Genomic DNA, 16,833 nt, shown 5'->3' with positions numbered 1-16,833 from the left:
CTTCCTACTGGGGATTAACTTGGACCAAATCCAGAAGTTTTGTGCATGAACAGTTTATCCATGATTCAGCAGTTCAAGTTTGAATGTGGCGGTGACAAATGCCTTTTCTCGTTTTGGAAGCCAGCTTAATGTTGAAGAGAAAAACAATCTGGATAATCTGAGAAGGGCTACTGAGACTTTTATGTTTGAAGGAATTACCTTATTGTTGAATAGTTTTATGAAAGACCTGTGCCAATATTACAATTATTAACAAGCAGTAAATCACTGTAACACTGAGCTGATCTATGTAAAATGGTGACATATAGTTATGGCAGTGTACAGATGGCCCTTGAATTGCTCATGGAATTAATTTCAGGACTCCTATACTATATCTCAAAATTTTAGTTTCATATTCTTTATTCAAACAAGCATAATGCAGTGGAAAGGGTATTTATATAAGCATACATAACATAGCATCATCTTTGTTACAAAATACTGTATTATTTATTATAACTTCATGATATCAGCCGTCAGTGAATATCTCACTGGATTATGGGTTGTTACAATACCCGTACTCATGGAACTATGGTTTGTAATGTTGGAGGAGGCTTGTATATGTGGGTTTTTATATTTTTTGGCCTTAATTTCACAACTTGTTTTTAAAAAATAGGAATGAGCTTTCTAACTCATATACAAGACCTTACTTCTAATTTAGGACATGAAAATGCAAGACAGAAATAAATCTTACATCTAATTTTGAAGACTGGAATCTCAGACAATTTTTTTACCATAAAATATGCATGAGTTCTTTGTATAAATTCTTATATAGTCCACTTTTTCATGTAAGTTAGGTTTATGCATAATTTCTCACAAATATTAAGATTGAAGACCTACTGAAAATAATGTCACGCTGTTGGAATTATTCCAGCACTATACTCTAATTGTAACAGCCACCTATTAAAAGTTGAACAAGGAAACAAAAAAATTATACTTACCGAAGGAAGGTAGGATAAATCAAGGTTCAAAAAATAATTTGCATAATCCATGGTAGAGGAGCTATACAGCACATTTTTTACCCTGTCTAGCATTTCTAAAACCTTAGCAGCACTTCCAGGACTTATTTGAGTTGGTTCCTTTCCTGCTACTATTTGTGACAAGTACCTGAAAAGGTAAGATGTTAAGCTATAAATCTTCATCTAAAATTATAGGAAACAATTATATCAATGAAAGAACACAAAATGTACCTTTTCATTGACAAATAAGAAACCCTTCTTTAAAACAGATTTCTGCCCATTGATTTCATCAATTTGGAAATGTCTCTTTGATCATGGAATTATAATGTTTTATGTGCTACTGTATTACAAGAGCATCTCTCATTATTTAATATGCTATACTCAAGAAATGGCATTTTCTTAACCAAGAAAATATAGAAGATCAGTAATTAGATACCAGCTCATAGTTTTAAGTTTCCATCATTTATAATTTTTTATAGGATTTTAGAAGTTTACAAATAAAAATACTATGTAATAGAAAATTTTAATCAGTACCAGGAAATCTACAGGTCTGTAGCTATACCTCTAGATAGGTTACTTTTTCCTGTCACACCTAGGGGTGTGTCCTATCATCATAGGATATCTCCTCTGATGAACAGCATACTGAACTTATGTCATCATAGGGGATCTCCTCATAGGACGTCTTCTCTGTTGAAAATGCACGTTCCTTTGGCAGTGCGAGGACATCTCTGTCTACAGTGCAATTCGTTTGACAGTGCACAAGTTGACAGTAGGATATTTAGAATGTATCTGCATAGAACATATTATCGTAGGACATCCCCTTGGTTTACCCTATTGTCTCTGCTGTCTGCTTAGAGAAGACCCATGTTAGACCTCTTCACTTTCCAGTTCAACAGGAAGCTAGAGGACTACTGTTCATGGTCCCAGTTCTGTTCGCTGGGGCAGAGGACTCCCTTCTGCATACTGAGAACAACCTGGAAGGTTATGCATTCCCTCTGTTCTTACTGTAATGGGTTCCAAAGTCTGAGGATGACCGTAGTAGCTCCTTCCGACCCCAAGCCAAATGGTTCCAGGATCTTTATCTCTTCTCTCAGCAATGCTGAGAGAGATTCCACCTTACCACAACCCTCTCCACCAACCTCATGTGGAGAGATACCACCATTCAGTATGAGATTTATTTCTTCATGTCTGGAGTCTGTCCAGTATCTCTGTCAAGTGAGAGATCTTTCTTGCTGAACAACGACTCAGATGTAAGGCTACTTCAGAGGATCTTTGCTAGCTGTATACATGATGAATCATCTGCTGTGACTGGTGTCATTGAAGAGATTTCTCTCCACTCAAAAGTTTCTATTCAGTAGATAAAGTTCTTCTGGATCTTTTTCAGAAGAGGAAATTCTTTCTATTCATACTGGCAAGGGCTACAGGGCTTCCTTATGATTAGTTCTTCATCTGAAAGATATGGACATCACTTTGCCCTGGGAATTCTCTATACGGTTCCAGAGCTTTGAGCAGTCTTGATCACCTATAGAACTCAGACTTCCTACATGGAACCTTACTCTGATACTGAGTAGTCTCACTTGAGCTCCATTTTAGCCCATGCATCAATCCTCTTACAGGAAACACTTTGAAACAGTTTTCCTTCTGACCTTGACTTCCATGGAAGAGTTGGAGAGCTCCATGGTCAAGATTATAACAAACTCTCTAGGGGTTGGGGTCAAAGCTTTCGAACTTGTCCCAGAATTCGTGGCTAAGACCCAGATTCCCTTGGTTCACTATGACAGATTTGCCTCCTTTTCCACTCCTTACGGTGTGGAGTTTGTTATCAGCAACCTTCAAGAGTTCTGCTTTGCCCTGTCAGAGCACGGCATTGTTATCTAAACGACTCATCACCTAGAGCCTAGGTGTCATAGACTTTATGTTAATACAGGCCAGGCCAAGAAAGAGGTATCCTAGAATACCCTTTTCTTTAACTTATATGTGATTAGGCAAGCCTATACTCATCGTAAATTCTGTCACCAACTCTGTGCATGCAGAAGCGCAAGACATCAGAGGAATAGGTTCCTCCCTGGCGCTTAAGAAGAACTTATCTGTTCATGGGATTTTGAATGCTGGTTCCTGACTGTGTCAAACCACTTTAACTTTCTTCTACCTGAAGGATGATGGCCACTGATCCTTGGTCCAGTGATGGCTGATCAACAAGTGTAACTCATCCAGCACCCTGGCAGGACAGTTTGTATCTTGCCTAAGATGTTTGTGTGGAGGAGAGAATGAGTGAGATGACTGGTCTCTTTCCTTTCCATTTTCTCCATTCTTCAATACCAACAGGCGGTTTGAAGAATAGACGCATCATTCGCTGGAACTGGCTCGATGCAGGTGAGCGCTGCAGCCATACTTAAAGCACTTTTCATGTACCATAGAACATACAAATCTGCTTCTCAATAGTTTCAACTCCTCTCTCCAGCAAGGGGAATGAGGGTTGGTGACAAACCAGTTTCTTGTGGCTAACATGGTTTGTTGCTTGAACAGATATATAGTTCTTTTCGACTTCTGTATATGCAGTGAATCTGGACATGTTTCATTGTATTTACCAGTGGACTGGGTGTTAGATATCCACATATCTAGCATCTCATAGACTTAGGTCCTCTTCTTTAGAATTCTCATTTCTAAGAATGATCAGGTGTGCCGAACCTTCAGTCAGTTCAGGATTCTCATACTTCCTCCAAGAGTGAGTCTGTCTGTCCTACTGTTAAGACTGAAGGTTTCTTCTGCGTATGAACAAATGACAAACTTTTAGTTAATTTCTAAATTATTTTTCACAGCTAACAAACCTGAGGTCTTAACATTGACTGCCCATCTCTAGCCACCCTTCTTGTGTTTCATCCTGGGTTGGAAGAAAGACTAATGCGTCTCCAGGTTCAAGCATCGTCTCTGACTTGCTTCCATCTCAACTGTGCATTGGATGCCACATGCCACAGATTCCTTGCATTTACAATTTTTCATTGTTTTGACTAGTTTCCAGCTGGTGCCAGAAGATTTATCCTACTGTTAAGACCTCAGGTTTGTTAGCTATGAAAAGTACAAATTAATAAAAAATTTGTCATATTTAAAGCTACATAAATTCTGTTACTTATATTCATGTAAATCTGAAATTAATCTTTCTAAAATAGTATATGAGTCAACAGAGGTAAAAATGTTTTTCATTGTGGGGATGTCAACCATCAGCCATACCTTAATCATATGGGTACATACCCATCTCTTGTATTTTTAACCTTGCAACAATTAACACATTTACTATCTCAGGTACTTTGATTTGATTTATATAGATTTTTGGCATTATGCCAGCCACTGGGGCAACTAAGGCCATTCAACGCTGAAACAGAAATTGACAGTAAAAGGTTTGAAATGTGTTACAGGAGGAAAACCTCACAGTTGCACTATGAAGCAATTGTTTGGACAGGGTGGACAGTAAGATGGAAGTAATGCCTCAAGTAATGCCTACATTGCACCAAAGAGGTGTACTGACTAACCCCCTACAGGGTATCCCAGGTACTATTGCTTTCTTCCTGATCCTTAGTACTTTCATTTTTATTTATCCTTTGCACTTCATTTTCATTCTTTTCTACTAATTATAATTTTGTAATTAATTTTTGCTTCTAACTTTTCTTTAGCTTATAATCATTCAAGGCTTCATCTTTCATGCAAGTATGGTATATTATTTAAAGTACTACTATGCCATCTATTTTTTCTTGTTTTCCTTATATTTTTACTTTGGTTGGCTTCATTCAATTAACTTTTCTTTTACATGGCTGCAGTGATAAGTTTTGTTACTGCCTTATCTGTATTTTATGTTTTGCAGTTAGCACTAACTAGGTAATGATCATTTACTAATTAGCATATTAGTGATTCTTAGTTTCTCTTGCTGCGTAATGTATCTTGCATCTGTACTGCTCTGGTTTATGCTTTTTCATATTTTACTTTGTTTTCTTTGTTTAATGAACTCATTCCTAGCACAGAACATTAGTATTTTATTTATGCTTAAATCACATTTTTTTGTTTTTGGCTACTTATATGCTGTTGCTCTTTGTTTGACTTATTAGTGTTATGTGATGTACTATCAACTTCTCATTGTTGTATAATTGATTAAGGAGGTCAACAAACTTACAAAGCTGGAAAAAAAAGGGATTTTGACGTAAGGAAAAATCTATTTCTGGGCGATTGGCTCGTGTCGCCAGCGAAATATCCTTTAATCTATTATTTCTAGGGTAAATGTACTAAAACATACCAGAGAATAAATAAAATAAAGAAAAAAGGTCAGTATAACTGACTCGCTCACCCTCCAGGAGGGTGTCGGTATGAACACTAGGCGAGTGAGACCACTACCACGAGCCAAATGCCAATAGAAATCTCCCACTACAAAATCCCTCCAAGAGGGGAGCCGAACCCACAGAGTGAGCAGCTCGTACTACTACTACTCCATCCCATGCTGCCGACTGCTGCGCCTCTGGTGGCCATCCTGAAGTTAGCAGACAATCTTGGGCGCGAAGGGATGGGTTAGGGTGGATTTCGCTGGCGACACGAGCCAATCGCCCAGAAATAGATTTTTCCTTACGTCAAAATCCCTTTTCTGGGCTCAGCTCGTGTCGCTGCGCGAAATCGTACCAGAGAAATAGCACAAGATTGTAAACAAAAGTAATAAACTGAGAATAAAAATAAAATAAATCAGAATAGGTCTCAAATAAAAGATAAAATATATAAGAATAGACTATAATTGCTAAAAGATACATATACACAGGGGTATAAAAATAGAAATATGCTTAAATTACCCTTAAATCTAATCATGTTTGTAAACATAAGGTAATTACATATGTACAGGTAAAATTATTTACATGTATCAATGTTATCTGTGTAACAGCATGTATCAAAAGTATAATAGCAATTAATAAAAACAATCAACAATAATAATATATAAAGGAATGTATATGACTTAATATACAAAACCCGTAATCATTATAATATGATGTATCCCCTAGCATAAAAATAAGGGGAAAACATCCATGAGATCAATGTGTATAATCATTTGTGAGTGTCCCTAACCAGACAATAAGGGGCACCCACTACACTATCACAAAAGCAGCTAAGACACAAGGTGAATGCAAATGAACCAGGTAGGAATAGACGAACTTTTGGGTGAGGCAGGTAGAAAGGAGGACTGAATCTTCTACTACAAACTAGCTAGAGTCAGGGGAAACTATGTTACCCGCTGCTACTGCTGGGAATTCAGAGCTTCCAAGGACTTAAGGTAGTGACGTTTGAACACTGTCGGCGATTTCCATCCAGTATACTTTTTCAACTCATCGAAGTTCATATGTTGGAAATAATTAATTGAGGTGGCTACTGCCCTGACATCATGTGCTTTCGGGAAAGAGTCAGGATTGGCTTGCTTAATAAAGTACAGGATTTGTTGCCTGATGCCTTTAATGGATAAAGTTCCACCTTTTTCCCTCCTAAAGAGGGGACCCGACGAAGATGAGGAGGTCCTAGACAGAAAGGCTCGTAAGGTTGTAACTGGGCAAAGAGATACATCTTGTGGAAGGGGTAGTACCTTCCAAGGTTCCCACCTCATCAAAGGATCTTCATTCTTTCTTTGCTAAAAAGCTACGTTCCGGAGAAAGTAGGACTTCTCCTGTGGGAAGGAACTGAATATGATCCGGGTCTCTGGATAGAGCCGACAGTTCTGAAATTCTTGCTCCTGAAGCTAAGCTTAATAAGAATAGGGTTTTTCTTAAGAGCATTATAAACGAGCATGTGTCATTATCGGTTTCGGAAGCCAGTTTTAGAACATCGTTTAAGAACCATGAAACTGACGTAGGCCTTACAGAAGGCCTAAGCCTAGCACATGCCTTAGGAATAGACGAGAAGTAGGAATCCGTCAAGTCTATGTTAAATCCAAATTGAAATATCTTTTTCAAAGCTGACTTGTTTGTCGTAATCGTGCTAGCTGCTAAACCTTTTTCAAATAAGGATCTGAAAAAGGATATAGCTGAATTAACTGTCATGATTCTAATATCCGAATCTCTCAGGAAGGTTGCTAACTTTTTGACAGCAGCATCATACTGCCTCAAGTCGAATCCCTTTTATCGGATTCCAAGAATAGAATATTCTGAGGGTCAATATTCGCATCTCTTTTTGCCGCAAACTTCATGAAATCCATAAAGTTAGGGTTTTGAGAATCCCTGAGGAAGCGAACACAGTCTTCATTTGTACTGACTGGGAGAGCTTGGGACTGGGGATCTGAAGAGGACGAAGGCCCAGCTCCAAAATTAGAGGATACCAGTTGCTCTCGGCCAGTCTGGGGCTACTAGAGCCACTTGACCCTTGAAAGTCCTGAGTTTGTTCAATACTTTCATGAGGAGATTCACTGGAGGGAAGACGTAAATCTTCTCCCAGTTGTTCAGTCTAGAGCCAGGGCGTCCGTGGCATAGGCCAGAGGGTCCAGGTTGGGGGCTACATAACACGGTAGTTTGTGGTTCGCTTGTGATGCGAAGAGGTCCACCTGTAGCCCTGGGACTCTTTGAAGGATCCATTGGAACGAACTGTTGTCCAGTGACCATTCCGACTCTAGGGGTACTGATCGGGATAGGGCGTCTGCTATGACGTTTCTTACTCCAGCTATGTGAGTGGAGGAAAGATGCCAACTGAACTTGTCTGCCAGGGAGAAGATGGCTATCATGACGTGATTTAGATGACGTGACTTGGAGCCTCCTCTGTTTATACAATGTACTACCACTGCGCTGTCCAGGACTAGCTTTATGTGGGAGTACTTGGGTGGGCGTAACCTTTTTAGAGTCAAGAACACTGCCATTGCCTCCAGTACGTTTATATGGAACTGACGGAACTGAGGTGACCAAGTCCCTTGAACCTTTTTGACCTGGGAATACCCTCCCCAGCCGCTTAAGGACGCGTCTGTGTGGATGGTGACCCCTGGTGGAGGGAACTGAAGGGGTACTGACATTGATAAATTCTTGACTCTCGCCCATGGCCGAAGTCGATTCTTTAGAATCAGAGGCACTGAGGATAGTTTGTCCCTGGACCTGACGTTTGCTCGCGAGCGCCAGATTCTGGTTAGGTCTTTCAGTTTGGCTTTCATTAAGACGTTTGTCACTGATGCAAACTGGAGAGAACCCAGGATCCTTTCCTGGGCTCTCCTTGACGCTAGTTTGTGACTTAGAAATTGCTTGGACTGACTTTGCTATTTCTTTCCTTTTGGTTGATGGAACCGACAGAGTGTGGGATGATAGATTCCATTGAATGCCCAGCCACTGAAAGTTTGACTCTGGAGTGAGTCTTGATTTGGTCCTGTTATTTTGAAGCCTAGATATTCCAGGAACTGAATCACTTTCAGAGTAGCTCTGTTGCATTCCTCGACTGATGGGGCCCAGATCAACCAATCGTCGAGATACGCTACTACCATGATCCCTTGCGATCTGAGTTGTTGCACTAACCACTTCCGCTAGCTTCGTGAACACTCTGGGTGCCACGTTGAGTCCGAATGGAACTACCTTGAAGGAGAATGTCTGGTCTCCTATCTTGAAAACCAGATACGGACGGAAGTGTCTTGCAATAGGGATATGATAGTAAGCGTCTGTAAGATCGATAGAGGTGGTGACGGCCCCACGGGGAAGTAGGGTCCGCACCTGTGAGATCGTGAGCATCTTGAACTTGTCGCAGCGGATGGCTAAGTTTAAGCGGGACAAGTCTAAGATTACCCTTCGTGTGAGCCTTTCCTTTCGTTTGGTACGCGTGAACAAGCGACCTTGAAATTTTAATCTCTTGACTCTCGCTATAGCTCCTTTTTGAAGGAGATCGTCTGCGTACTCTGTCAATTCCTTGGAAGGAGTTGACGGAAAGGTCTGGATGGAGGTGGGTTCGTCAACCAGCTCCAACCCAGACCTTTTGACACTATGCTCTGAGCCCATTGGCTGAAGTTCCACCGGTGGCGAAAGTGAAACAGCCTCCCCCCTACCTGAAGTTCTTCATTGGTTCTGGTAACCGCCTCGGCCTCCTCTGAAGTGCTTTCCCTGTTAAAGGGGCCTCCCGATCCTCTCCCACGAAAGGAACGCTTACCTCTACCTCCCTTACCCGAGCGATCATACTTCTGAGAAGCTTGACTCTCGAAGGCCTTGATTGTAAGCTGGAGAGATGGCGTAAGAGGTGGAGGGCTGAGGCTGAGGGGATATCACATAAAATTGGCTGTGATTGACCTTTAGAAGTGGGAGGGTTGGGCTGTCTGCACTAACGGTACTGTTGGAACTTGTTGAGGAAAGCGTAGTTGCTTCTTCTGGTAAGGTTGGAAACGCCTGGGTTTCTTTTGTCCCTTACCTTTAGGAGTCAGGTCTTGCCTCCTCTTAGCCGAAAGGCCCCAACGATCCTTAAGGCTCTGGTTTAACCTGGTAGCCTCTGATTGGACCTCCTTAACCATAGCTTCTGGAAGAGATCTGCTCCCCAGATGCTAGACGAGAGTAACCTATTCGGTTCATGCCGAATGGTTGCCTCTTGTAGGACATGCTTCCTACAATTCGTCCGAGCAGTGGCAAACTCAAACATATCTGACTGTACCGTTTGAGTCAGGGCTTTGGTCATGAGCTTAAAAATCGGTTCTGATCCATAAGCCATGGTAGCTACCTCAGACATAGCCATAGAATTGATGGATCTGGCTAGACGCGATTTTGCATCAAACCCAGCCTGAATAAGGCTATCTGGGTAGCCTGGGTAGCTTTTCACACCAAACTGCTCCATAGCACAGTCCGGTTTTGAGTTTGCCAGCTGAGAATGTATTCGGCAAGTCTTCCCACAATTCTCCAACTGAGGGGAGCAACGGAGAAGTGGGATCCGCTTCCTTCAACTGCGGTTATAGGTTTCCCCCTTCTGGGACCGCTGGGATGGTCGACCTCGCGATCTTGGTTAGGAACGGGAGCGGGGTACTCTCATCCATTGTAAAAATGGTAAAGGGATCTTAAATGGTTGTATCTTGGTGTTAGAACAATCCATGTCCTCTAAACACCTGAGCCATTCTCTCTGAGCCTGGTCTCGTGAGTAGAGGACTGTCCTCCTTAGGTACCTTATCGTCCCGCACCATAGCCGACGGCGTAAGCCTTGCGTAGCCTATGAACGGAGGCTGGAGGTCTTCCGGGAAGAACTCGAAGTCCTCTATTCTTCGAGTCCCAAATTCCGGTATAGAGATGAGACCGTCTTGGAAGGGGGCGTATGACGCTACTCTCCACGGATTGTTCATAGAGAACTGAGGTAGTGAGTCATACGGAGGAAGTTGGGATCCACTCGTGTTGGACAGTGGAGGAGAGGCTAGAGGAGCTTCTCTCAGCCCGGCTATAATGGAGTCCTGGGAAGAATAATCCTGTCCGACAGACGAGAGATCATTTGCTCCATGCTACTCTTTAAGGACCCAACCAGGTCCCCCACCTGTTGCAACAGGCCAGCATTGGAGTCCAAAGCCGGAGCTGCTGCGGAGGTGGAGGGGAGGCTCTGAATCGGAACCAAAGGTAGCGGAACTGGTGATTCTGCCGGAGTGCGAGATCTCTCTCTGGAGGATTTACTCCTCGAGGGACTTAGAGCCGGAGCTAGAAGCTTTAGACCTGGATGCTCCGGGATTCCCAGCCGGAGACTTACGGGAGGAGGATGAAGCCGAAGTCGTCTTCTTAGACGACGACGACGTCTTAGTCAAAGTCATCACCTTAGACTTGACCTTAGGTCTAACCGAAGCACCAGGAGGAGAATATATTTCGTCACCCGTAAAGCCTTGGAAGGATGGAGAGGTTGCAGGAGTAGAAGAAACAGTTACGCCCAAGGGTGACCCTTGGGTGTCCACCGTACCTACCTCGACCAACAGGTCGTCTATACCTACCATAGGTTCAACATTAATATCTAGGGTCGCGACATCCGTAGAGATATCCTGGTCCTGATCAGTTAATGAGGTGGCCAGCTGTTGTTGGATGAAGGCGATAGTCGGATCCGCTTCTATCGGTCGACGTATGCCTGTCGCCTTGCCTCCGGGGAAGATTAGTAATGCCAACCGCTTCTCTAGGATGTAGGGCTGTCCCTTGGCGGCGTTTTTCCCAAAACCGCCGACCCAGGCCCGCAGGGTAGCCAGTGCGGTATCTCTTACCGCCGGAGCTGGAAGAGAGGGCGTAGTTTAGATTTAAGAATCACTTAAAACTAAAACTTAAAGTATAACTTAAATTAATTGCCTTAAGTTAATATGATGAAAACTTAAGCGCTAAAAAAGAAGCGGAGCAGCTACTGGAGATGTAAAACTTACCCCTTCCAAAAGCTGGCTCACCAGATCGTAACATATGGTACACGTCTCATGGTACCAGACCTGGATGTCCCCGAGCGGAGTCGCGCATGGAGCATGGGACCGGCAAACTTCGTGTCCACAAGGGTCCTGAAGTGTGGCGGAACATCCGGATGCTCACAGTTGGTGGCCTGTAAGTGGGGAGACACATGAGTATCTTAAAAAACATCACTTACAGTCTAAAGGACAGAAGAGCTCCGATGCATGCCGGAGCTCGGAAAAAATTTGTGCATAACCCCTCCCTGCATCGCCTGAATAGGCTATAATCCCGGAGAGATCCGGTAAGTATGTATGAGGGAGGGGATGGTTTAAGGTTCTTAAGATAAACTTAAAGATAACTTAACCTAACACAAGCAAACCGGACAAAGTCCAGTGCGTAGCGGAGTGTAGTAACTCAGCAAAACGGTAAGGTTAGTAGAGACCCACTGTATGCTCCGGTCCACCCTACTGGGTGGACTAACAACTTTCCGCTGGATACCAGGACTCCGATCAGGAAGGAGCCCTAGTAAGATGGGAAAGAGCGAGAAGACATACAGGCTCAAGCTAGCCCGGAGCGACAAGGTAGCGCGGAGGGTGGGCAAGGCCAGTACCCCCCACTCCGTACCAACCGGCCGGACCGAGAAGCCGGAGAGGTCGAGACCAGTCTGGTCTGTCCCGACTCCTAGCCCCTCCGCCTGAGGGGAGAGGGAGGCAGGCTCGGGTATGAGGAGCGAGCATGGGCAGACCGACCCGCCCCCGCCCGACGCTATGGAAGAGCGGGAGGGGGGGGAAGAATGACTGGACAGGCGTCTGGCTGCCCGTGATCACGAAGTGACCACGAGGCGGTAAGACCAAATACGACAACTAAGCCTAGGACAACCACTGATCAGGGGAGATGCTATCGGGAAGCATACTGAACTGAAAAGCGGAGGCAAATAAGCCCACTGGGCCGAACCAACTGATCAGAGAGATGCTATAGGGAAGCAACCGAACTGATGAGCGGTAGTATAGGCTCAAAGAGCCAGGACCTAGGCTAAGCCAGACGCCTAACTAACCTAACAATAAAATATACAGTTATATAATAAATAAATGAAAGAAAGAAAACAATATAGCAGGAGAAAAAATCCAGGAGTGTACGACTAACCCGAAGGCAAGTCTACCACTCAAAGCTAGTCAGAGGCCGATACTAAGAACCTGGACTAGGGTCTGGATAGAAGAAGCCTACGTAAGGTAAAATACATGCATGCATGACAAACCTGAGTAGACCGTACCCAAAGCGGATAATCATAAAGAGCGAAGATAAATAAGGGGATGTTCTAGGTATGGGAGACCAAGAACGAACCCATCACGAGGCAGAACCATGCTGCCATGCTTCCGACCCCGAGGTCGTATTTATACCTAAAAAACGGCAAATACTGTCTCAGGGCCGACAAAAAACCAACTAACCGTAAATACTGAGTACTTAACTTAGCTGCTGCGATAGCTGCACGCTCCATAATAGAAAATCCAATGAAAGGGCACAAAAAACACAGAGAGAAAAATATCACAACCGCTCGTGTGTGCTAACTTGAAAGGATGACCACCAGAGGCGCAGCAGTCGGCAGCATGGGATGGAGTAGTAGTAGTACGAGCTGCTCACTCTGTGGGTCGGCTCCCCTCTTGGGATTTTGTAGTGGGAGATTTCTATTGGCATTTGGCTCGTGGTAGTGGTCTCACTCGCCTAGTGTTCATACCGACACCCTCCTGGAGGGTGAGCGAGTCAGTTATACTGACCTTTTTCTTTATTTTATTTATTCTCTGGTATGTGTTAGTACATTTACCCTAGAAATAATAGATTAAAGGATATTTCGCGCAGCGACACGAGCTGAGCCCAGAAATTGTGTATTAACTGGTCACAAAAACTACAATGCTTTCCTTGACTGAAGCTAAACTAAATTATTACAGTTTTTGGCATCTTCCCTATTCCTGTTGGCATATATTTGCCTCCATTATGCCACTCCAAAAACTCATTAAACCATATTTCAGATTGACTAGGTATCTTATCTGAAGTAATTCTCACTCTGCAATAAAATTAGAAAGTACTTGAGTTATTTTCGAAGAAAGTCCAAAATTTATTACTGCATTTTATAACTATCTCCAAGGATTAAGCAAATATGTTATCTAACCTAATATATGGTATGCTTACTTTTTCTGAAGAAAATTAGGCACTAGACAATAACAGTAAATGCAAAGTACGTACAGTAATACAAAAGGACATTAATTGCCCTCATTTCTGCTAAGCGAATCCATGTTGGCTAAGTAATAATAATTAAAACAATACTGATACCTACCCAGATAACCCAGTGATACCTGAGCACTTACATTTTTGAAGAATTATAGTGAAGAAATTCTCAACATGCTGAACAACAAAGGTGGGTAATACTTAGTTGAAGATCATTAAAGATGAAGCTTATTTCATTAAGATAAACTCATGTAGTAATACCTATATACATACTTAAAACACACTACAAGGAAGAAACATAACATTAACCTCAAATACCCAAAACAATATTGAAACCTTACATGTATATCTCACTGTAATTTGGGTCATCTGGCGATGAACCTTGATAATGGTCTTCAAACAAAGCTGCATACTTCAGTGCCTGAAAAATACAAATTTGTGTGAAAACATAAGAAAAAAAAAGTACAGTAAATGAAAATTATAAAAACAAAAGCTCCATATAAAGCTAAAACCTAACCTCTTCCGTGACACTCACCCTATCTCATTGAATAATTGTATACTACTTGAATGTTTTCTTTGTTTATTGTATACGGGTCGGGTTATATCATGATCATGTCACTAAATCAGTGAACACAAACTTTGAGCATGCTAACTAAACTCTGAGTTTCTGGTGCCACAAATGCATAATTTACAACTCAGTCTCATAGATCCTGATGATGCATAATGTAGCATATGAAAGTAAATTAAAATAAGTTTCATCATAAACTGCATCACTACATCATAGTATGCTGAGTATGCAGCTTACAGTACTGCACTGTATATATGGTAACATACAGTAGTCTGGCCCCCATTCCCTGATATTCAGTCTTTTTCAGCATGAAAGTTCCTAGCCATTCAAAACTAAAAAAATTATATATATTGCAATCTGTAAGTTGCAATAAATATAGACATAAGTTACAGGTAGTCCCCAGGTTACAGCAGGGGTTCCATTCCAGGGGTGTGCCATAAGTTGGAAAATGCCGTAGCTCAGAGCATCAGCACCTATGGTGTTTACGGTGCCATAATCCAGGTTATGGTGCTGTAACTTCAGAACATCAGCCATAACCCGGGACTGATTTTTTGATGAATATATTTGAAAAAGCCCAATAAATATGGAACGCTGTAAGCTGAAGCTGCTGTAACCCAAAATTATGTAAAAAAAAAAAATCATGCAATAGAACAGAATATGAACAGAAACAGATATACAGTATTTTGTCATGTTCAAGATTTGATATGTAATATAAGTGTAATCAACGGAGTACAAGACAGCTGCTGTCTACACATCCTAGAAGCACTCCATACTTCAAGAGAAAAGCTCTGACTCACCATTAAGAAGGAGCCATTCCATCTGTTATGAATATCAGGAAAGCCACTAAAATGACAATAACATTTCATGAGAATGACATCACCAATCAAGACCCCTCAAGAAGAAGGGCTGAAGGAGCAGACCTGCAGAATGCCCCAATCAGACAGTCATTAAGATCATGGCAAAGGACCATCACTCTTCATTAATCAGTTACCTGGTACACATGGGAGAGGTGCCAGCCAATCAACAATGAGTGCCAGAGAATCACCTAAATAGGATTAAAAGCCGCTTCATTACTTCCACCTCTTGCATAAACACGACCGCAAAGTGCTTTGTAATACAGTAAATCTTTAAATCTGTTTAAGACGCTACTCTGCCAAACTGCTGTGAAATGTTATTGGCCATGTTTTGCATTTCCTGTTTGTATATTATGATCTTTACTGTACATTAGCAAAATGAAAACATTCCTTAGTATATGTTTATGCTCTCCCTTTCATACATCTTTCCCTTGTAGAAAAATGAATTATGAAAATACAAAAACTTTATTATAAATCAAACCCCGTTGATGCAGCCATAATTTTTGAGGAAACATGCCATATCAATCATTAAAACCTTACATTGGCAGCCGCTGCTTAGGTATTTGCATTTTGTGCAGAGTTTCATGTTTTCAGTACTAGCTCATTCATTTTTGCATCAGTAACCATAATTACTGATGTTGAGAATTCTTGACACCCACATAGCTGAGGATCTAATTTTCCAAAACAAATAATCTACATTTCAAGTTGAATTTATATGCAGTATGTCCACATAGTTTCAGTTCCCATGAGCTGGAATAAAAACTTTAACAACTGTAGAGATGTTAAGCAAAAAAACAAATAAAATAAATAAATAAATAAATAGTAAAAAAATAAAAAAAGATTGAAACTAGAAGACTTATTACTCCAATCAGGTCGTCAATAAGCCCCACCCACCAGAGATTCTCCTGTGCACAAATCTAGGAAAGCTCAAGGTACTGTATTAGTTTTAAGGCTTGTTTCTCTGCAGCAACATTGATTTTGAGATCTGGGATACAGTAAGTCAACTCTTGATTTGTTTGCTTTTGACTAGGTGTTAATGCATAAGAGAATGGAGATTTGTGCAGACACTTGAAATCTTTGGCTTCTCGTGCTACCTTTGAGGTCACTAGTCATTCTGTGCTTTATATAATACCTCCATCTGATTGCTAGGCACTCAGATAAAATGGCGAGGCCAAGAAGCAGAGGAAGCCATAACACAAGCACACACACACAGACAAACACAAAGCGAAAACGGGCAAAGAACCGGATAGAAGGCCGAGAGAGGGCAACAGCGACTCTCACGCTTTGCCAGATCTCACAAGATTCCTTGCTTTTTCATCTCCGATTTAACCGGATCTAGCTAGGCACTAGAAAATGATCCTATTGTTAAGACCGAAGGTTTGTTCGCGTATGAACAATAAACATTTATATACATTTAGCACCAGCTAACTTCAGCAATAAACAAAAGCAATTTTATTGCTTAAGGGATCTGGTTAAGTATTCCAATCAAAACTTCTTTGTGAGCTGAAATGAATGATCAACAAAGAAAATGAAAGAATTGTATAAGATGAAATTAAAGAAGTTAGTTATCTTCTCTACCTGACTCAAAACAGGTGAGTGATCTTTGGGTTCATCTGTTCCTTTTGCACGACCTGTACGCCACCAAGGACTATTAGTAGAACCTTGAAGCTGGTGGAGGTTCTCTGTCACTTTGTACCACTGATTTAAGGCTGCTGCCTTGCCTTCATTCTCTTCTTTCTGCAAATTCTGAAAAATAAAAACAAAATTTCTGAGTTTTGTGTATTAGTTGTATTGATAAGTACAGTATTTTCTTGAAAAAATATGTCTATAATAAGGAAGCCACAAAAAAT

General features: G+C 41.7%; 1 protein-coding gene across 2 annotated transcripts in view; it reads right to left on the bottom strand.

Annotated features, from left to right (window-relative positions):
* Positions 1–16,833, bottom strand: part of LOC135227066 (uncharacterized) — a 116,310-nt gene that overhangs the window by 15,544 nt on the left and 83,933 nt on the right. For both annotated transcript variants that reach the window (XM_064266891.1, XM_064266892.1), the window contains exons 3-5: positions 16,562–16,729; positions 13,903–13,982; positions 975–1,140 (exon numbers count right to left, since the gene is read on the bottom strand). In XM_064266891.1, coding sequence (XP_064122961.1) covers positions 975–1,140; positions 13,903–13,982; positions 16,562–16,729 — 414 coding nt within the window. The remainder of the gene's footprint in view (positions 1–974; positions 1,141–13,902; positions 13,983–16,561; positions 16,730–16,833) is intronic.

Source organism: Macrobrachium nipponense, chromosome 15, assembly GCF_015104395.2.
Source record: "Macrobrachium nipponense isolate FS-2020 chromosome 15, ASM1510439v2, whole genome shotgun sequence".
Taxonomy (NCBI): domain Eukaryota; kingdom Metazoa; phylum Arthropoda; class Malacostraca; order Decapoda; family Palaemonidae; genus Macrobrachium; species Macrobrachium nipponense.
This window is presented reverse-complemented; position numbering and strand designations above follow the sequence as displayed.